Source organism: Cyprinus carpio, chromosome A11 (assembly GCF_018340385.1).
Source record: "Cyprinus carpio isolate SPL01 chromosome A11, ASM1834038v1, whole genome shotgun sequence".
Taxonomy (NCBI): domain Eukaryota; kingdom Metazoa; phylum Chordata; class Actinopteri; order Cypriniformes; family Cyprinidae; genus Cyprinus; species Cyprinus carpio.
This window is the reverse complement of record NC_056582.1, coordinates 16,767,474-16,788,287: the sequence shown is the minus strand read 5'-3', so window position 1 is coordinate 16,788,287 and position 20,814 is coordinate 16,767,474. Positions and strand designations below refer to the sequence as shown.

The following is a 20,814-nucleotide window of genomic DNA, read 5'->3' as shown; positions in this document are numbered from 1 at the left end:
GCATCGTTACTCCAGTCTTCAGTGTCACATGATTCTTCACAAATCATTATAATATGCTGATTTAGTGCTCATGAAACATTCATTATTATCAATATTTAATTTTTTGGGGGGATTCTTTGATTAATTGAAAGTTAAAAAACACAAATTATTTGAAACGGAAATCTTTTATAACATTGTAAATGTCTTTACTGTCACTTTAGATCAGTTCAGTGCAGCCTTGTTGAATAAAAAAAACAAACAAAAAAAACCTTTAAACCAGTCTTGTGTATTCACTCTACAATATCACACCACTATCACACCACTATCAGACTCGTCAGACTAGTCATTTCTGCCCACAAAGATGCAGCCCTTTTTCTGTTTTAGTGCTTAAACTAGCTTTGCAGTATTTTAGTGCTCTGGGATAGGGAAGTGGTCATTTTTTGCATGTTAGCATGATTCCACACAAGTTGATTTGAAAGAAAAAAACATAACATTAAAAACAAAATAATGGTGCTTAGCAAACCAGAAGAAATGCAGAATCAACAAAATTCTACATGCTGCAAACGTAGGTTTTGTAGCGGGTTAACAAGGCTGGTTATAGATTACCACATGCAGGCCACCTCACCACAGCTGGAGACAGCCAAACTATTTATCTTGGCAGTCCTAACAGCTGGCTGATGAGAAGATTACCTGGCACCACAGAGACAGACTGTGCCAACGTACTGCAGATTAAAGGATGTTAGAGCGTTTATGGACAAGGTGTTAATCCAGTGATGTAATCACATTCTGGCCAGGATGAAATACTCTCAAACCGGCAGACCGCATTACTCAGGAACTAAGAGTTTCCTGAAAATATGCAACAAGAAAACAAGAGGTTCCAGAAAGGGGAGCACATAGAAGTTGACTCTCATCTCTTCCTACAAATCAAAAAACAACAGTTTGTTATTGCATGGCAGTTGAAATAGTGCTGAGACAATGGAATCAATATAATATCAATATAAGATATAAATGAGAGCAGATAAAAAAAAAAAAAAGACTTTTGATGTAAATGTCAAAAATACTGTATAGACTAAATCTGAATGCTTAACTTGAACATAAAAGTTCCAAATCCAGTCCTGTGAAAGACAGAGCTCATGTACTGTCGGTAGATAAGGTAGAAGATTAGATAGATACAAAATTCTGTTTTAATCAAACACCATATCAACACAAACACCTGTGAAATGTCTGTTTAAAGTGCACTATTGATAAACAACATTAATAATAATAAAAAAAAAATGTTTCCCAGGACACATTTCACTAGAGTTATTAAAATGAAAAATGCTCTGTCACTCTCCTTGGGGGGATTTTGTAAGAAACTTCAGTTGTTAAGCAAAGTGCCTGTCGTGATAATCAGTGTAAATGAATAAAAATGTAATACTCTGCTGCAACTCAATGAAGGATGATAAATTCACCTCAAAGTTATGATATATTGCTCAGTTTGCATTGGTATTCAAATGCCTGGAATTCTTAATATAGCTATTTTGCATATTTTATATCCGTCTCATTTGAATCTATATTAGTAGAATATAATTTAATGAAATGTACAGTGAGATAAATCTACAGCAAACACTGAAAGCCCGAATGAAAATGTGTTGCGTTTCAGAGGCCACTCGAAAATCTTACTGCGTCTCCCACGTGCCCTCCCCGCTAACAGATCAATAACTGCATTACGTCTTTGAAATCCTTTTACCAGGTTCTGAGGCAATGCTTTTATCTCTTCAAAAACATGCGGTTAAACTGATTCAAATAAAACCGCCAGTTATTCAGTTTGTTCAAAGAATCATGCACACGTGCAACTGAATCCCCGCTAAGCGACCGATGAAAGTCACGTCAGGATGGAGATACGGACTTAACTCTCACAACCTTGAGCAGAGCCGCTTGTAAACCATCGCTCATGCCACAGGCAAAGTCACACTTATCCACCAGCTGGTGGGGTTTAGATCACAGAGGGAGACACCGTGAGGCCTCTGCTGAAATTCATTACTCTCAGGAAATCCAGCTCTTTGGGGATCTGGACTCTAATGAACTCATGCTAAAAACAAGCACTATCTGATCCCAATGTGTTAGGTTTTGAATGCCAAGCTCATGGGACGTAGAAAAAACATTGTAAGACACCGGCTATGGGTAAAGTGAGACAAATAGCCATCATGGGACGTCAATTTAATGGTCTCGCATGAAAAGTAACACAGAACCTGGTTAGGATGCATCAGTAGTTGCTGATATGCTGTTGCATGTTTTAAATAGGGATGATTCAATAACCTGCAGTATGAGACAGTGTGTAATATAGACCTAGTCTGCACTGAGAATTCATTCATCAGAAAACAACGTTCGATAAAGAGAGGAAAATAATTCAGAAACAATAAGTACTTTTGTTACAACCATAAAATGCACTCTGTACATTGTAACTATTAACACACCAATAATTCATTAAATAATCTCCATGAAATATAGAATTATTACACATTAAATATTTATACATTCTCTTGTGTATAAACTAAAGCTCTTACAATTCCACAGATTCTTTTTGTCCCCCATCCCCCAGTTTTCATATACAAATACATAGATTCATATTATCATCAATAAGCAATTTTCAACAGAAAACTGAACCCAGATGTAATGAACAAGAATACAAATTCTATCAAATGTAGATGCTTTAAAAAAAAACAAATCTGAGACATAACTATTGCCACCTTCTGGCCAGAAGTGGCATTGTGTACCACTGTATGAACAACAGCATTCCATAGGTAGCCAGGAAGGAAAAGGAGAAACCAAGTACAGTAGTGACCACTAGGGGGCCCTCCTCCTCTAAAGAGCCGTTTCTTTCAGATCGTTGAGGTTTGGCATTCTCGCGCGAGCGGCTCTGGTAAAGCCGATACCATTCTGCCCACCTTTGTTTGCCATTTGGTCTGGGTATGGTGCACCCTCGGCTCTATTCAGCGCGGAGACGTGCCAGCTGGACTCGATCTGCCCTGGCAGAGGGTAGTTGTGGGGTTTGCGGCTCTTGGTATTGGGGGTGACGCTGCCGGGTGGGAGCCCTCTGGCCTCGTTCAGGTTCCCTTTGGAAGGGGGGTTGGGGAGGGGCTGGAAGCGCAGTTCTGCCGAGCGATCGGGAGGTGGGGGCTGATTGGACGTAGCAGGAGACGAAAGGTGTAGGAGCTTCCGCAGGGACTTCAGAGGCTGGTTCTGCAACAGAAAAGCAAGATTAATAATGCATGTCTGCGTGCAATCATAAAATACAAAGGAAGTCCTTTTTTTAAAGAAACAATACCTTTATTCAGCAAGGATGCATTAAATGGTCAAAAATGACAGTAAAGACATTTATAATGTATTTGATTTCAAACAAATGTTATCTTTCCTTCATCAGAGAACTCACAGAAATATTAATCAGCATAACTGTGAAATGTTTTCAAGCGTCAAATCAGCATATTAGAATGATTCATGTGACAGAAGACTAATGTAATGACTGCTGACATTTCAGTTTTGCATCAGGAATAAATTAAATTTTTATACAGATCAAAATAGAAAACAGTTATTTAAAAATGTAAAAAATATTTCACAGTATTACTATTTTTGATAAATAACAATAACTATAAAGTTTTACTAATTGTTCTAATTTTATGAGAATTTGTCCACAACACAACTATAACAATGATGAATCAATTTCAAAACTTTTTCTTCCACATGATAAATAATAAAAACATTGACAGCCAATCAGAATCCATCCTGCTTTAAAGAACTTGGGCATTAAAAGTAGCAGACAACAAAACTGCAGCATGTGCTTAGAATAAACAGAATGTTAATATATTATAGTTATCTTTATAGATACGCTATTGGAGTGATTTTTTTTATTTATTTATTTTTTTTACCTGAGGCTGCACATCTGCCTGCTTTTCAGGTGGCCAAGTGTTGTCCCTGTCACGATCCCTCTCACGGTTTCGATCCCGGTCACGCTCCCTGTCCCTTTCCAGATCACGTTCCCGGTCTCGATCTCGGTTGCGGTGTCGACTGCTGTGATGAGACGATGATTTGACTGGTCTTTGTATCACTAGCTGGTCTTGCTGAGCCTCACTAGGAACCTGACACACAGATCAAACCACAACACCAGTGAACTCACCTGAATGCTGAGACTTATTTAATTTTCTTGGTTTAATTAGGTGCATTAAGGAATGATCAAATAATTTTATGAGTTGATGCTTAAGTTTTTATAATAGCAATTTGCATATTATCCAGAATGTTATGAAGAGTGATCAGATGAATTGCATAGTCCTTCTTTGCCATGAAAATTAACTTAATTCCAAAAAAAAAAAAACCTTTTCACTGCATTTCATTGCTGTCATTAAAGGACCTGCTGAGATCATTTCAGTAATCATCTTGTAAACTCAGGTGAGAATTGTTGATGAGCAAAAGGCTGGAGATCATTATGTCAGGCTGATGGGTTAGAATGGCAGACTTGACATGTTAAAAGGAGGGTGATGCTTGAAATCATTGTTCTTCCATTGTTAACCATGGTGACCTGCAAAGAAACGCGTGCAGCCATCATTGCGGTTGCATAAAAATGGCTTCACAGGCAAGGATATTGTGGCTACTAGATTGCACCTAAATCACCAATTTATAGGTTCATCAAGAACTTCAAGGAAAAAGAGGTTCAAATTCTTGTAAAGAAGGCTTCAGGGCATCCAAGAAAGTCCAGCAAGTGCCAGGATCTTCTCCTAAAGAGGATTCAGCTGCAGGATCGGAGTGCCACCAGTGCAGAGCTTGCTCAGGAATGGCAGCAGGCAGGTGTGAGCGCATCTGCACGCACAGTGAGGCGAAGACTTTTGGAGATGGCCTGGTGTCAATAAGGGCAGCAAAGAAGCCACTTCTCTCCAAAAAAAACATCAGGGACAGATTGATCTTCTGCAGAAAGTATAGTGAATGGACTGCTGAGGACTGGGGCAAAGTCATATTCTCAGATGAAGCCCCTTTCCGATTGTTTGGGGCATCTGGAAAAAGGCTTGTCCAGAGAAGACAAGGTGAGTGCTACCATCAGTCCTGTGTCATGCCAACAGTAAAGCATCCTGACACCATTCATGTGTGGGGTTGCTTCTCATCCAAGGGAGTGGGCTCACTCACAATTCTGCCCAAAAACACAGCCATGAATAAAGAATGGTACCAAAACACCCTCCAACAGCAACTTCTTCCAACAATCCAACAAAACAGTTTTGGTGAAGAACAATGCTTTTTCCAGCACGATGGAGCACCGTGCCATAAGGCAAAAGTGATAACTAAGTGGCTCGGGGACCAGAATGTTGAAATTTTGGGTCCATGGCCTGGAAACTCCCCAGATCTTAATCCCATTGAGAACTTGTGGTCAATCCTCAACGAGGCGGGTGGACAAACAAAACCCCCTATTCTGACAAACTCCAAGAAGTTATTATGAAAAGAATGGGTTGCTATCAGTCAGGATTTGGCCCAGAAGTTGATTGAGAGCATGCCCAGTCGAATTGCAGAGGTCCTGAAAAAGAAGGGTCAACATTGGAATACTGACTCTTTGCATAAATGTCATGTAATTGTCGATAAAAGCCTTTGAAACGTATAAAGTGCTTGTAATTATATTTCAGTACATCACAGAAACAACTGAAACAAAGATCTAAAAGCAGTTTAGCAGCAATCTTTTTGAAAACTAATATTTATGTAATTCTCAAAACTTTTGGCCACGATCAAACCACAACACCAGTGAACTCACCTGAATGCTGAGACTTATGTACAATAAATCTCCTCTCCAAACAAAAATTCACCCATAATCTCGTGCATTAGGGTTGATGGCTTGCAGTTGATAATGATGGAAACAATTTAAGAATGAAAAAAAATCATTCCAGTGACCAGCTTTTATAAGTCTATCTGAAGAGCATGAATTTTTGAAGAAAGGTAAAGACCTGAGTGTTTCAGGACGTGCCCAGTTTCTGACCCTTTGTACCATAATGTGCAAGATTTTGTGTACAGAAGACAGAGAGTTTGTGTGTGGAAACATTCTGACCACTTCTCCTACTCTTTCCCAGGTTCGGAGAATGGTAAATGAGAAAACGTGCATCCTCTTTGAGCAAGTGCTGCTAAAGACGGTTATGGGGTCCATGCTTCTAACAGAACACATGCTGATGCTTTTGCGATGTTAGCTGTAACCCAAGCGATGATTTTTAATAAGTAAAACACACAGAACCAGATCTGTTACATCAACATATAAAAACATCCTAACCTAATATGGATCGACACTAATTATCAATGTTACATTAATTATGAATGTTACATTAGTTAAGACTATTACAGTATGAGTATTTCTCTTTTAGTATGTTTCTTATATCATATATTGAGTTTGTTAATTAAATGTGGTACTTACAAAGATGCATTAGGCTTAAAGACCAGTTTAAGAACAGCTTTACTTTGGCTATAAATTCATATTTAATACATTGATACAATTTAAACATCAATACAGCTAATTATTACAAATATTTTTTTTTGTTACGTTTCTAAAATGATGCATGCATCTGCAACAATAAATATCTTAAATTATTTTCATTCTGGATTTTTTCTTAGCAAATACCACATAATATAATATAATATATAAATATATATAATATATATATATATATATATTTATATATTATATATTTATATATGTATATGTGTGTGTGTGTATACACACACACACACACATATACACACACAACTATATTTTTTTTAGCAAATAAAATATATGAAATTAATTTGATAAAATAATCAGCATATCATGTAATTAATTTGATTAGAACGTTTAATATAGATCTGGACCTGATGTTTTGGTCGTTAAAAATGGCTCTGGCAAAAAAACTAAAACAAAAAAAAAAACTAAAAAAATGACAAAAGACATCCAATCATAAAACACCTATACATTTAGCATGACATGCAATGAAGATGTGTTTATTTGGTAGAGCGGCACGGTTTTATGTGAGCAATACCATGGGCTGCGGGACAACAGGAAGCACTTTGACAGAAGAGTTATGCTTTAAGCTATTCTTTGAGTTAAAGAGGGGGAAAAGGCTTTTCTTGATGCTCGGGTTCCTTCCTGCGTTGTCGTCCGTCTGCAATATAAGACGCACAAAACCCCAGTGGCTCATTCTATTAACACAAAACATCTTTTGTTGTTGAATTCAGCAGATGAACATACGGTCCTCTGGCTCAATATTTGTGGACAGAGCACAGTAGAGGAAGATTCTGCAACACACATGCTGCTCGGGTCTGTAATGGTCTCCATATGGCTATTGTGGGGAAGGCACTGAACTGCACTGAGAGTCTCTGTTGGATTCTGTCAGGCATTTATTGGACAATGGAACAAGTGGACAGCCTCCTGTCTGGGATGATATTTTTTTGCACTGGTCAACTACTTGCAGATTGAGATGACTGAATGAACACTTTGAGGTGAAATCTTGCCTATTAATTTTAGTGAAAGATAGACTATATTTTTCTATCCTAGACTATAACCTTTTGTATACAATATATTATTTAAGTTCAATGACTAGCAGACAGACATACAAAAACACACAACACAGCAGCTAAGCAACACATATACATACATGTGAAATAATAATAACATACACAGAAAAGGTCTCCCTGGCTATTCTTACTGCATTTGATACAATTTTTGAGAGTTGAAAAAGGGAAATGTAATAAATAGGACATTCTTACCGGTTGTGACTTCTTCTTTTTCTTCTTTATGGCTCTAAAGAAACCTTGTTTTTCTTTTTGTTTAGGGACCTCTGGAGGGTTCATGACCATGGCCTCTGAATTATTCCTACAAAAGTAATTATTAAATGTTGAATCTCAAAGAGAGATTTTGGTCATAAAATCAAATAAAAAGATTTTATTTCAGCACATTTGCTGCCTAATTACTGTAATGCAAATAAAAATAATGTCATTGTAATAACAGTAATAAAAATCCAGACAACTTTTTAAATAACATCAGTATGCATTATAACTTATATATAAACTTTTTTCAAAACAAATATTTCACTATATTACTTATTTTATTTTGTTAATTGGATATATTTGTAGGGGATGTTTTTTTTGTGTTGATGTGTTTTTGTTGTTTTGATTGGAGTATTATTTTAATTGTTTGGAAATCTTAATGCTTTAGCATACCAGAATATTTTGGACAATGCTACGCTTCCACCTTTTTGGGAACAGTTTGGGGAAGGCCCTTTTCTATTCCAGCATGACTGTGTCACGACTGTATCATCCATACCACAACACTATTGCACACCTTTGGAATGGAGATTGTGAGCCAGGGCTTCTCGTCCAACATCAGTGTCGAACCTCACAAATGCTCTACTGGATGAATGGGCAAAAAATCCCAGAGAAACACTATTATAGCTGCAAAGGGGGAACCAACTAATTATGAATATTTATGTATTTAGAATGTGATGTCACTGTGTAATGGTCAATATTTTTGTCCATATATTGTATGTTAGTGAAATATGGCAGACATGTTTTTGACATCTTTTATTAAGATTCACCCTATCACATAAAACATGAACAGCCATATTCTCAGAGAACTGGCTAATGAAAGCAAATCAATGAATCAAAAACAAATTAAACACTAAAATGATAATATATTTCTGCCTATCATCAGTGAATTTAAAGAGAATGTAAAGTGGGCATGCTTTATTATTTTCTGCACTTACTGTTGCCAGACATCTCACAATCATAAAGGACACTAATTATTTTTAAATCAAAGTTCTGTTTTTTTTTTTTTTTATTTGAAGCTAAATATTTAATGTTGTCACTTCCAGCTTAACAAAGCATTTCACCTAACAGCCATGGTATATGTGTACAGAATAATGAATTTGTCTAGATCGAGTGTGTGCTGCCTTAACAAGCATGTTCACTCACCAGGGGTCGAAATTGGTCTGACGTTTGGGGTGGTTTGTCATGGCTGCGCTTTCTGCCGCCACCACTGGCACTCTGCTCTGTCCAGCACTCTCATGGAACGAGTTGTCAGGTCGAGGGGAAGGGACTGCACAAAAGGACAGAAAAAATTAAAAGCTAGAATATCAAAGCTTAAGTAAAACATTATTACCACATAAATAAATGCATATATACAATTACTTAAAATATAATACTTTTATTCAGGAAGGACACATTCATTTTTATCAAAAGTTTCAGTACAGACATTTATAATGTTACAAGAGGTTTCTATTTCAAATAAATGCTATATTTTTGAACTTTCTATACATTAAAGAATGCTAAAAAATGATCATGGTTTTCAAAAAAATGTTTGACAGCAAAACTGTTTTCAGCATCATAACAGTAATATAATAATACAAAGAAATGTTTCTTGAGCAGCAATAATTAGCAATATTCAGCATATTACTGTAAAATGTTTTCCGAAGGAATAATAATATAATGATATGTTTATTTGTTTGTTGTAAATTAATATTTTGAGATTTTTAGTGTAAAATGTAAAGTAATATTTCACAATAAATGAAGTAAATTTTTGGGGTACCTCTGTAAAAGCTTCCTACTCTGCGAGGCATCGAGTCACTGTAGATGATTCTGTTCTCCTTGGATGAGGTTCCATCCTCCATATGAGTGTCATGGTACATCCCAGCCTGAGTTACAAGAGGATGGTCACACTGCAGGATAGTATAAAACCATAGTTCCTACAACTTTCTGTACATACTGTCTAACTGTAACTGTTAGATTTGCTTGGGGAGAAAGGAATGATTAAGGAAGAGAAGAAGCAGTATGAAAGAGAGGTTAAACTGACAGTTCAGCCAAAAATGAAATTTCTGTCATCACTTAATCACCCTCATATCTTTCCAAACGTGTGTAATATTCTTTCTCCAATAGAACACAACAGAAAGGACTTTCGACTATGGAATTTTGGTTTATTCTGCTATTGCAAGTCATGGAACATATGCCACATATGCCAAGACATATGGATCACTTTTTGTTTTGTCTCCATTTTGAAGTATGAAAGATTCAGTCCCTACATTGTAATTTCATGTAAAAATAATATGGAAATAGTCTTTAAAATTTAATTCACAGAAAAAAGAATGTTGAATTTAGAACAACATGACAGTGTAAATAATGACAGAAATTTCTTTTCTGGGGGGTGAACTGTCCATTTAACTGAGAACCTAGATATCTAATGCTAAAGACATGAGCTAGCAGTTAATGTAGTGACATGAACATTTACAAAACATCCATATTAATGGTCTGAAAGCTAAATGTGCAATGCTTTTATGATCAATGCTTTAAAAAACAAAGATAAGATGAGGCATGAAAAACAGTAGCAACTAGTGAGTGTGTAAGTGGACGCGTTCTGAAGGTCCTGTTGAGACCTCGGACCTCGTTTTTTGGGCGTTGTGAGTGGAAGGAAGCTGTGTTGTCCCTCGTGGAATCTTTAATCGGGGGGCGAGAATGAGGCTTCTCTTTGGGAGACTGGTCATTCTGCAGACATAAACACACAGCAAAATAAGCAGACACTGGGAGACACTGGGAGTGTGCATGTAATAATCAGGTAGAACAAAACAAAATGCATGAATGCAGGATGCAGCAGAGCCGTATCTTAAATTAGATCACATACACACATGCAAACATACCACAAATCGAATCTCCTGAAATTATTACAGTGAACAAGCATCATTTGTAATATTGCATTTTGTGAACGGTAGAGAATTCGGAATATTCAGACAAAGATGAACAGATGAATAAGAGGGTATCCTTGCTTGGATAGAAATATTCAAATGCTGATCACAGGAACCAACAGAGTGCATTTTCAGCGCCTAATATGCTACAGGACACAGAGATAAAACGAGAGCAGGTCACTGACCCTGCTCAGATCTTGAGCGAGTTCTTCTCGGGAGGAACTGGTGTTGTGGCGTGGGAGTGTGCGATGCTGGAGCTGCGGCGAGAGGAGTTGTAGGCTGCTAGCACGTGTTGGCACTCCCTGCCCGACTACCAAATTCGCCTCCTGGCCGTGTGGCCGGTGTCGCTCTCTCCGCACGTACATGGAGTGGCGATGAGGTCGCTGCTGCGAGGAAAACGGGCTGGTGTAGCCGAGACCATAAGGATAGGATTCGTGTGGGGAGGGCAGATTGTGAGCATGGCCGCCCCCTGCTCCCGCGGCCCTGCTTGGGTCCAGTGTGTCCGAAGCCTTCGGTTCATCCGGCGTCTTTTTCCGACCAGAAGAACGTCGTGAGTCCAGGGTGCCCCCTTCCAGGCGCGTGTTCCCCCGGCTGCTGGGACTGTGTCCCTGCCGCTCTGCCCCAGCGTGCCGTTCACCTCTCGGGCTTCCGGGAGCTGCGTTTAGATCCAGACAGCTGGACGGGAAGTAGCGGGAACCTGAGCCCGATCCCACCATGGGATCGTCCAGGTGGAGTCGTGTCTCGGCCAGATTGCTTACAGACTTGGTGTCGTTCAGCGCTCCGTGGCTCTTGGACAGACTGAGGAAGGATGAGGAGCTTTTGGAGGAGGATGTGGAAGGCATGGATCCGTGAGAAGATTCCATGTAGTTATGGCGACTTTGCTTGTCCCCAGACTGCAGCGTGCTGGTCTTCCCTTCCAGGAAGGACGAGTGGCGGCCTTGTTTGGATGACTTGAGGTACTTGCCGGTAGAGGTGTCCCCTCCCACAGTGGCACCTCCAGCTTTAGGCCCCAGGTTGAAATCAAATTCGGTCTTTCCTTTTGCATCTTTGGGGCTGAGTAGGTGGGGAAGGTTGTTGTTGGCCAGGTCTTTGCTGCAAGAGGCCGAGCGGCTCAGGGTCTGGGCCTGGTAACTCTTGGGGTGTAGTGTGGGACTCAGGGTGGATGAGGTCAGCATGTTGCTGCCGTTCAGGAAGCTGTCGGTGCCCCGGTGGAGGTCCTCATGGCGCGGTAGAGACGAGCAGTCCTTGCTGTTAGCGTGCCGGTGACCTGAACTCTTACTTCCGTGGCTCCTGCAGGAATAAACACAAAATATTTATATTCTGGACATTCTTGGAACCAACTTTAAGAAGTGCAACCTGAGGTGATTTTAAAACAGCATTGATGGAGCTCCCACGTATGCTGGACACTTGTTTGGTATTATTCATTTAAATCAACTGCATTGTAAATTTTAGTTTTGTATATGAATTCATGTATATTCATCGTCTTCCAGTGATGGTAAGTCTTTGTGTCTTGCCTTCATAACATGTCCCAATTTTCAGTTAAAAAACTTTACTTCTGTCTAATCATTTTGGCTGCTATCTTATCCTGGTTCACTGTTGTTATTATTAATTAAAACCAAAACTATTACAAATAGTTTGAATAGGGCTGAAACAAAAAAAATCTAAAAATAAAATGAAAAAATTTAACTTATAAAACTTAAACAAAAATTGGGCATATTTCTCTGGCAACTATCCAGACTAAAGCAAGTTTAATAATGAATACCAAAATCAAATCAAAATTAAAGTTAAACAGATATATTAAAAAAGAAAGTGCATCACAATTTCTAAAATTTTAACTACAATTTAAATGAAAACTGAACATATAAAAATAATAGGCGATTCAAAATATTTTTAAATACTTTAATAGTATATGAATAATAATAAAATAACACTGGATGTAATTCTAATTGTGTAGGTGTTTTTCCTGTAATGTTTCAAAGTCATATGCTTACTTTATGCCTACTTTAAAACAACCTTGAGCTTCTACAAACCTAAACTGTTATTTTGTTATAATCGTATAAAATACTTTCTCACATTTCAGTGGCAGTGTAGGTTATTCAGGTTGACTTTCTGAAAAAGACTTCCTGTGGCACTTTTAAAACATTGCTCAACATGTCAGCTTCTGTCTTAACCAATGGTGCAGGGCTATCTGTTTATTTGAACAATGCTTATTTAGGGGCAAAGTCAATATGCAGTAGTGATTAAGAACCACTGTGATTAACCACTTGTGGTGATTGAGGAGATTCCCCACTTCTATGTAAAGTGCTTTGAGTGCCCAGAAAAGTGGTATATAAATGTAAGGAATTATTAAGAATTTTGGCAGTTCCGATTGCTGCCACTAGTGGCTCGGAAATCACACATTTCACCCTTAACCTAGTTTCTAGAAGCAGCTATTACTGACCGGCTGGGTATGGTGTTGTCTCCGTGGTATGGTTTTCTCTTCGAGGAGCGAGGTGGGGTGGGTGACGGGGCAGCTGGCCGCTCTGGCCCTCTAAGGCCCTGAAACACTGGGTGGTTCAGACACTGTTCTGTCAGAAAGCGTTCGGTGGGGTTCAGGCACAGCAGGTTCTGACACAGTGCAAAGAGAATGAGGAGAGTCATGCCACACTAGAACAATAAAAACTCATTCACATTCAGTCTTTAATAACACTTTGCACTTGAGGGTGATATGACATCTGCAGTTTATTTTAAAATAAATCTACCCCAAATATATCACAACTGCTGGGATTCGAAAGGGAATACTCTAATGAATGTTGCAGACTTTTTACCTTCACTAAATCCAACATGAGTCCATTGATGATGCCCAGGTACCTTCGATCAAGAGTCTGAGGATGACTTACAGAAGGAAACTGTAAAAAAAAAGCACATACATACATACTTAAAGAAAGAGGGAGGACTAAAGAATAATGCTGAACATTTGCATATTTCATCACAATTATGCAATACTTGTGATAGATTAATTGCATTACAATAGGCTGAAGCATTACAGTTACTAAATAGAAACGTAAACTGAAATAAAAATAAATGAAACCTAAATAGTAATATTTAAAAAAACAATAAAAGTAAACAACAAAATTACTAAAAATTAAACTAAAAATGAAAACTAAAAATATAAAACTATTAAAAAAAATTAAAAAAATAAATACAAATAAATTTATAAAAATAAATAAAAACTCACATCAATATTTCATATCCATCTTACTATTTACTGGCTAAGTAGCAGTGTAATAAGCTAAATAATGTATAGTCAGATAGTCATTAGTAAGTAATTGCAAAAAATGGCTAAGAATTATTTGCAGATGTCACTTGTGGAAAGAAAGTATAGTTTAAGATGTGACTTGAGTGTCCAAAAGTATCAAAATACTTTGTGAGGCTATGTATGTGTGTGAATATTATGTACTGTGATCAGCCCTGTCAAGGCAAAGCCAGTTGTGTTTCACACTGGCACATAGCAATACATGAGTCATAGGCAGCCACTTATTCAGAATACTGGGATCCGTGCCATAGGAAAGAAGAGCAAGGAAGAGGTGAGGAGAGGAAAGCACAGAACAGAACAGGCCAGAGGAGTGAATTAGAAGACAGGTCCCTACTCTTAGTCCGGCGAAACGAGGGTTGTTGTAGAACAGCTTCATCTGCTCTGGTGGTAAGGGGCCCAACACCTTCTGAATGGTGAAGAGCTGGTCGATTTCACTCTCTCCCGGAAACAGGGGCTGCCCATCACTCAGTTCTCCCAAAATACACCCCACCGACCACATGTCCACCGCCTTCCCATATGGAGCTCTGCGAGAGCCAAGAAGAAGACAAAAATAAGTCAAGAACTGACCTTCATTTGAGTTTGACATTTCCTTTAAGATAATTAAGAAGATCAATTACACATAATTAAATGTACATGTGGATAAATTATAAACATATCAGTAAAAAAGGTTTAATTATTTGTATCTTTTATTGACAGACACAAGACAAAAAACTGTTTTCAGAAGAAAATGTATGGTGTTTGCCAGTGCAAAAGCTGCCATCACAGTGCTAGAATGATGAAGGTGGTTGCCAGGGTGTTGCCATGCAGTTGTTATGGCATTCAGAGGGGGGTTTTAGTGTGGTACTTTGTGATTGCTGAGATGTTTTGAGTGGTTTCAGAGGATGTTTCTAGGGTGGTTTTTAGGGTGTTGCTAGGTGGTTGCTAGAGTGTTCTGGGTGAGTTCTACGGTGTTCCGAGAGTGTTCAGGGTGGGTTTTAAAGAGTTTATTTGCATGTCCTATTGTGTTCAGAGTAGTTTCCAGGGTGTTGCTATGTGGCTTCTAGGGTCTTTTTTAGGAAGTTGCTATACAGTTGTTATGATGTTTAGAAGATTTCTTAGAATGTTGTATTGTGTGTTTTTTTTTTAGTTGGTTTATATTTGGTTGTTATGATGTTTGCATGTCTCCTTAATCAAACACACCTGATTCAGGTCACCTTCTCATTAGTAGAAACGCACAGACTTGTAATGGGTGTGTCAGACAAAGGAGACATGCAAAATGTGCAGTGTTGGTGGTCCTCCAGGAATGTGGTTGAGAACCACTGTTGTATTGTGATTGCTAAGGTCTTCAGGGTATGGTTTCTAAGGTGTTTATAGGTGGTTGCTAAGGTGTTCCTATGCAATTGCTTTGATGTTCAGTGCGTGTTTCAGAATGTTTCTTTGTTGTGGCTAAGGTCCTGGGTGGTTACTATGATGTTGCTTTGTGGTAGTTAAGTTGTTCAGGGTGGTTTCTAGGGTGTTGTTATATGGTTGCTATGACCTCAACAGAGCCCACCCCAAGTTACTTTAATGTTTGGTGGCTTTATCACAGAAACTTCCTGTCTTAATTCTTGATTCTAAAAAATTCTGTCCTTAATTACTCACCCTCAAGTTGTTCCAAACTAGTACAAGTTTCTTTCTTCTGTTGAACACAAAATAAGACATTATTAATAATGTTGGTGACCAAACAGTTGCTGGTACCCATTGACTTCCATCATATTTTTGCCATATTATGGAAGCCAGTGGCTACCGTCAAGTGCCTGGTTACCAGCATTATTCAAAATATCTTCCTTTGTGTTCAACAGAAGAAATAATTTGATACAGGTTTGGTGAGTAAATTAGGGTGAGTAAATGATGACTTTTCATTTTTGGGTGAACTATCCCTTTAAGATTTGAAAAAGTTCTATTTCCTAAGTGAAATTACCATGGTTACTAAAAAGACAGGATATGATTCTAAGTTTGGATGTTTCTGAAATACAGGTCCTTAGTTCCCAAAATATAGTCCTTCAAAAGGAAGTCAAAGGATCTGAAAGGCAAAAATCATACATTTGACTACTTAGAAAAGTAACAGCAATACTTTTGAAAGCAGCATGATTTGAATGTCAGTAGCACAAATGGTGCAGGATGAGTGTCATGCTTAGGGTTAAAGTTTTGTACACTGACACCACTGAAAATGAAAGAGGGATGAGGAGAGTTGCATGCAGAGACAGAGGTAGATACAGTACATAGACATAAAACTAAAAACACAAATCTTTGCACTAACACACAGCAAAAGGGAGGGAGAGAATATTTGTGTGGGTGGAATTTAAATGGTGAGAGTTTCAAAAAATGTTCCACCGCATTCATCTAGTCTAGTGGCACACACTAGAAAATATTGCTTCAATGGCGACAAGGACAAATAATCATGCACCGCACTCTCGATGTCACATCTAATGGATATATAAAATCAACAGTTTTAAAAAAGGATAGGACCATTAGTGATTCTATTTGAGGAGAGTTTGATTTTTCATGTCTTTAGCTTTACTGAGGAAGAGATTTTTTTATACGTGTTTTAGTTATTGTGTCTCTGGAAACAATGTATACTAGAAATCACCTTGAAAAACAGAACAGGAAGTACAGATATGAGGACTTACCCCAAGAGCAGTTCAGGTGAGCGGTACCACCTGGTCGCCACATACTCCGTGTAGTTAGCATCGCTGCCTTCAGAGAGATTGCGGGCAAAGCCTGCAGGGTTGGCCAGCCAGGATAGAAAGATGTAGGGAGAAGAGCAAAGAGAAAGGGTATCTGGCATAAGCAAGCCTGTGCACAACATCTTAATTAATCTTCTCTAAAAAAAGATGTAGGGTGTATGGCATAGGGAAGGGTTTTCCCAATCGATGTTTCGAGTCTCGGGCCGGCAGGAATTGTGGGTGGGGGGAGTGCATGTACAGTTCTCTCTCCACCTTCAATTTTCGAGTCTCGGGCCGGCAGGAATTGTGGGTGGGGGGAGTGCATGTACAGTTCTCTCTCCACCTTCAATTAATATTTTTCACTGCTCTGTGTGTGTGCACTGCGTGAATATGCAGATACGAATTCTGAGTCAGGGTCACCATACTTGGCTGAATGTCACGTCCCGTCACTTTTCACTTTTTTTTTTTTAAAAGTCTTAGAGAGAAGCCTGTTGAGTGAGTCATGCTCAATTTCCGTGGCACTCAGTGTGGAGGCAAAATTTAACCCTGCGTGAATATATACATTCCATCAGGAGCAGAACCTGGAGGCTGGGAAGCACAAAATATGATTTATCAGGTACTGAGATGATAGCCTGTGTTTTGCTTGTATCTTCTAGAGTTACAATACTATCAACCAGTTTAGGGGAAGCTACTTTAAAATTGATTGTCAAGCTACAAGCTACTCATAATTGAAATTACAGTCAAGTTATTATTATATTTTTAAAATGTTGCTAACAAAAGCAGTATTTTTTATTATAGTGTGACAGTACTTCAGTGTTTTTAGTAACTATTTTACAATTAGTAGTGTAGTGTTGTGTCGAAAACCCAACATCTCTATTTTTAATGGTTGCACAAAATTGTCTAGTTTTGAAAAAAAAAATGTCTATGTAGTTTTATGTAGCAACATACAAAATATAACAATTTATTTTTATATAAGACTATTTTGGCGAAGAATTATACAACATAATAGATTTAATGAATTCTGCTGTTTATTACAGTTTTTGATATGCTATGTTGTCATTGGTTTTTACGCTAGATAAATACTGATCTTCTTACAGAATTTTTTTTAATTTTTATTTTGTCATCTTATTTACAATTTTATCATCATTTATAATATGTAATGTGTGTGTGTGTGTTAATGTGTTTAAAAACTTTAATTTTTTAAATTAACACACACACACACTTCACATATAAATGTTTTATAGATTATGATATAACTTATCTATATCTGTTTATCTTATCTATTTATAGAAATGAACAATATATGGACACATTATGTATAAATATATTTTTATAAATGATAAATTAAGATGATATAACTGTAAATGATACAATGATATAATTACATAAATGAACAATATATGCATAAATATTTGTAATAATAATATATTCAATATTATGTAAAATATTTACAATATAATCCCCTTAAATAACTTTGCCCATTAAATTGACCAGTAGCATCAATATAGTAAGTTACTCCCCAACACTACTAATAAAATCATTTTCTGTGATATTTCAGCAGTCTTTCATTTCAGTCTATGAAATCATATATTTGGAATGACCCAAAATCAACTCAAAATTTGCATTCCAGAGAATAAGCGCTGTCACTCAAATCTTTGCAACAGTGTGATTTGGCAAAAACAGTTTAATTCCCTTCCACTCCAATCCATTTTTTTTTTGTTTTCAGACGTCACTGCAAGACTCATGATGCCTGGAAAGGAGACCAAGCATTCAGCGAGAGAGATCAGTGTGAATATGGGGGTGGAGGGTCCTGAATCAGACGACTGAAAGCCTTTGCTCACCAAAATCACACAGCTTCAGGATATCATTGGAGCTGATGAGAAGATTTTCAGGCTTGATATCTGCAAATTAGATAAAAAGGGATGGATATTTACTTAGTGAGCTCAATATGTGTTGAAGACTCCATTTAGTAAGGCAAGGCAAGTTCATTTATATAGCACATTTCATACACAATGGTAATTCAAAGTGCTTTACATAAAAAAAGAAAATAATAATAATAAAAAAATCACAACAATAAAACAAGGAATTTAAAAACTTTCAAAATGATTTTAAAATCGATTTAAGAGGTTTAAAATTTGTTTAAAACAGTTAAGAATAGAAAATGATTATACATAAAATATAGTGCAATCAGTTCGGACATTACACAGTGCTCATTCAATAAATGCACAGCTAAACAGATGAGTTTTGAGTCTGCATTTAAATGTGACTATTGTTTTAGCACATCTGATATCTTCTGGAAGCTGGTTCCAACTGCAGGCGGCATAATAACTAAAAGCAGACTCCCCTTGTTTTGTGTGAACCCTTGGTATTTCTAACTGACCTGAGTATGACTACTGAAACTTAGGTCTGTCTCCAGAATCACACCAAGATTCCTGACTTGGTTTTTAGTTGTTAGACCCCTAGAGTCAAGGTATGCATTCACCTTGAGAACTTCATCTTTGTTTCCAAATGCAATGACTTCATTTTTTTCTTAGTTTAACTGAAGAAAGTTCTGGCACTTCCAACTGTTAATTTCATCAGTGCATTGGCAGAGGGATTCATTGGGGCTGTAGTCATTTGGAGACAAGGCCAGGTGAATCTGGGTATCATCAGGATAGCTGTGATAGGCAATTTGGTTCTTTCTCATTATTTTGACTTAGTGGGAGCATATACAGGCTAAACAACAGCGGTGCAAGAATTGAGCCTTGTGGGACTTCGCATGTCATGGACGTCCACTAAGACTTATGCTCTCCTATACTCACATAATAACCTCTCCCTTCTAAGTATGACCTGAACCATTTGATTACCATCCCAGAAAGCCCGACCCAGTTTTCCATTCTCTCTGGTAGTATGTCATGATCGACAGTGTCAAATGCAGCACTGAGATCTAGTAGTACCAGCACTGATAATTTGCCAGTATCAGAATTTAAGCGACTATTATTTATTACCTTAATGAGCGCTGTCTCTGTGCTGCGATGCGGTCGGAAACCAGATTGAAAATTGTCCAGGTATCCATTTGAGTTTAAGTATTTGTTCAGCTGATTAAAGACTACCTTTTCAATAATCTATAAAAGATAGATTTGATATTGGTCTATAGTTGCTCAATATGGTGTTATCAAGAATGCTATTTTTCAGAAGGGGTTTAACAACTGCAGTTTTCAAGGAATTTGGAAAAGTCCCAGAAAGAAGTGAGGCCTTCTAAGAGATCTGCCTCCAAACAGTTAAGCACCCTTTTGAAAAAATATGTGGGAAGTGTGTCAAGATAGCAGGTTGATGATTTAAGCTGCTGTACTATTTCTTCCAAAATTCTGCAATCAATTTCTTCAAAAGCAGACATAGTATATTCTTATTGATATTGCAGTCGAATCTGTCTGACCTCTGCATTACTTGGGATAGATAGATAGATTGCAATCAATTTCTTCAAAAGCAGACATAGTATATTCTTATTGATATGACAGACAGATAGATAGATAGATAGATAGATACTAGATAGATAGATAGAAGATAGATAGATAGATAGATAGATAGATAGACAGAGTCAAATAAATTAAGATTGCAATCTATAAACAGCACATAGTTTGTCATACCCCTGTGAACGATCTCATTTTTGTGGCACCAGTGAATAGCTTTGATCAGCTGAAAGATGTAGCTTCGTACTTTATCAGGTGGCGCACCATTAGGCAACTCCTCCAACAACTCAAGCATATTCTGAAAAATACAGCAAAACACAAGCAAGAAACTATCAACATGTCATCTGAAATACAATTCAGACCACTACAAATGAATAAGAAAGTAAAAGAAGCGTTTTGAGCTGACCTTCTCCACATATTCAAACACTAGATAGAGTTTTCCCCGTCGACGGAAAGCCTCCTTCAGTTCTACGATGTTGTCTTGCTTCAGGGTACGGAGCATCTTGAGCTCTCGTAATGTTGTCTCTTTAACTTCCTCATTCTCTGTGGGAACACACAGGGGGTTAGGCAAGATTGAAACTGGGCTTGTGTTTTCTTGAGTAAAATAAATGTGTTATGGGGCTCTCAAAGTAAAATGAGATTATAAAGGCACTTCTCACAAACCTTTTTAAAGTATTATAGGTGTAAATCACATGTCTTTTTGTTAT

General features: G+C 37.7%; 1 protein-coding gene across 4 annotated transcripts in view; it reads right to left on the bottom strand.

The window, feature by feature from the left end:
• Positions 1 to 133: 133 nt before the first annotated feature.
• LOC109096004 (cyclin-dependent kinase-like 5) overlaps positions 134 to 20,814 on the bottom strand; it is a 38,163-nt gene continuing 17,482 nt past the window's right edge. For 2 of the 4 annotated variants that reach the window (XM_042766539.1, XM_042766543.1), the window contains 15 exons: positions 20,514 to 20,650; positions 20,285 to 20,405; positions 18,500 to 18,559; positions 16,623 to 16,713; positions 14,309 to 14,498; positions 13,487 to 13,567; positions 13,120 to 13,286; positions 10,865 to 11,969; positions 10,381 to 10,482; positions 9,533 to 9,638; positions 8,920 to 9,043; positions 7,717 to 7,822; positions 6,990 to 7,112; positions 3,885 to 4,094; positions 134 to 3,201 (listed from right to left, as the gene is read on the bottom strand). In XM_042766539.1, coding sequence (XP_042622473.1) covers positions 2,824 to 3,201; positions 3,885 to 4,094; positions 6,990 to 7,112; positions 7,717 to 7,822; positions 8,920 to 9,043; positions 9,533 to 9,638; positions 10,381 to 10,482; positions 10,865 to 11,969; positions 13,120 to 13,286; positions 13,487 to 13,567; positions 14,309 to 14,498; positions 16,623 to 16,713; positions 18,500 to 18,559; positions 20,285 to 20,405; positions 20,514 to 20,650 — 3,101 coding nt within the window. In that variant the 3' untranslated portion in view covers positions 134 to 2,823. The remainder of the gene's footprint in view (positions 3,202 to 3,884; positions 4,095 to 6,989; positions 7,113 to 7,716; positions 7,823 to 8,919; positions 9,044 to 9,532; positions 9,639 to 10,380; positions 10,483 to 10,864; positions 11,970 to 13,119; positions 13,287 to 13,486; positions 13,568 to 14,308; positions 14,499 to 16,622; positions 16,714 to 18,499; positions 18,560 to 20,284; positions 20,406 to 20,513; positions 20,651 to 20,814) is intronic. The other 2 variants (XM_042766541.1, XM_042766540.1) reach the window with 2 other exon arrangements.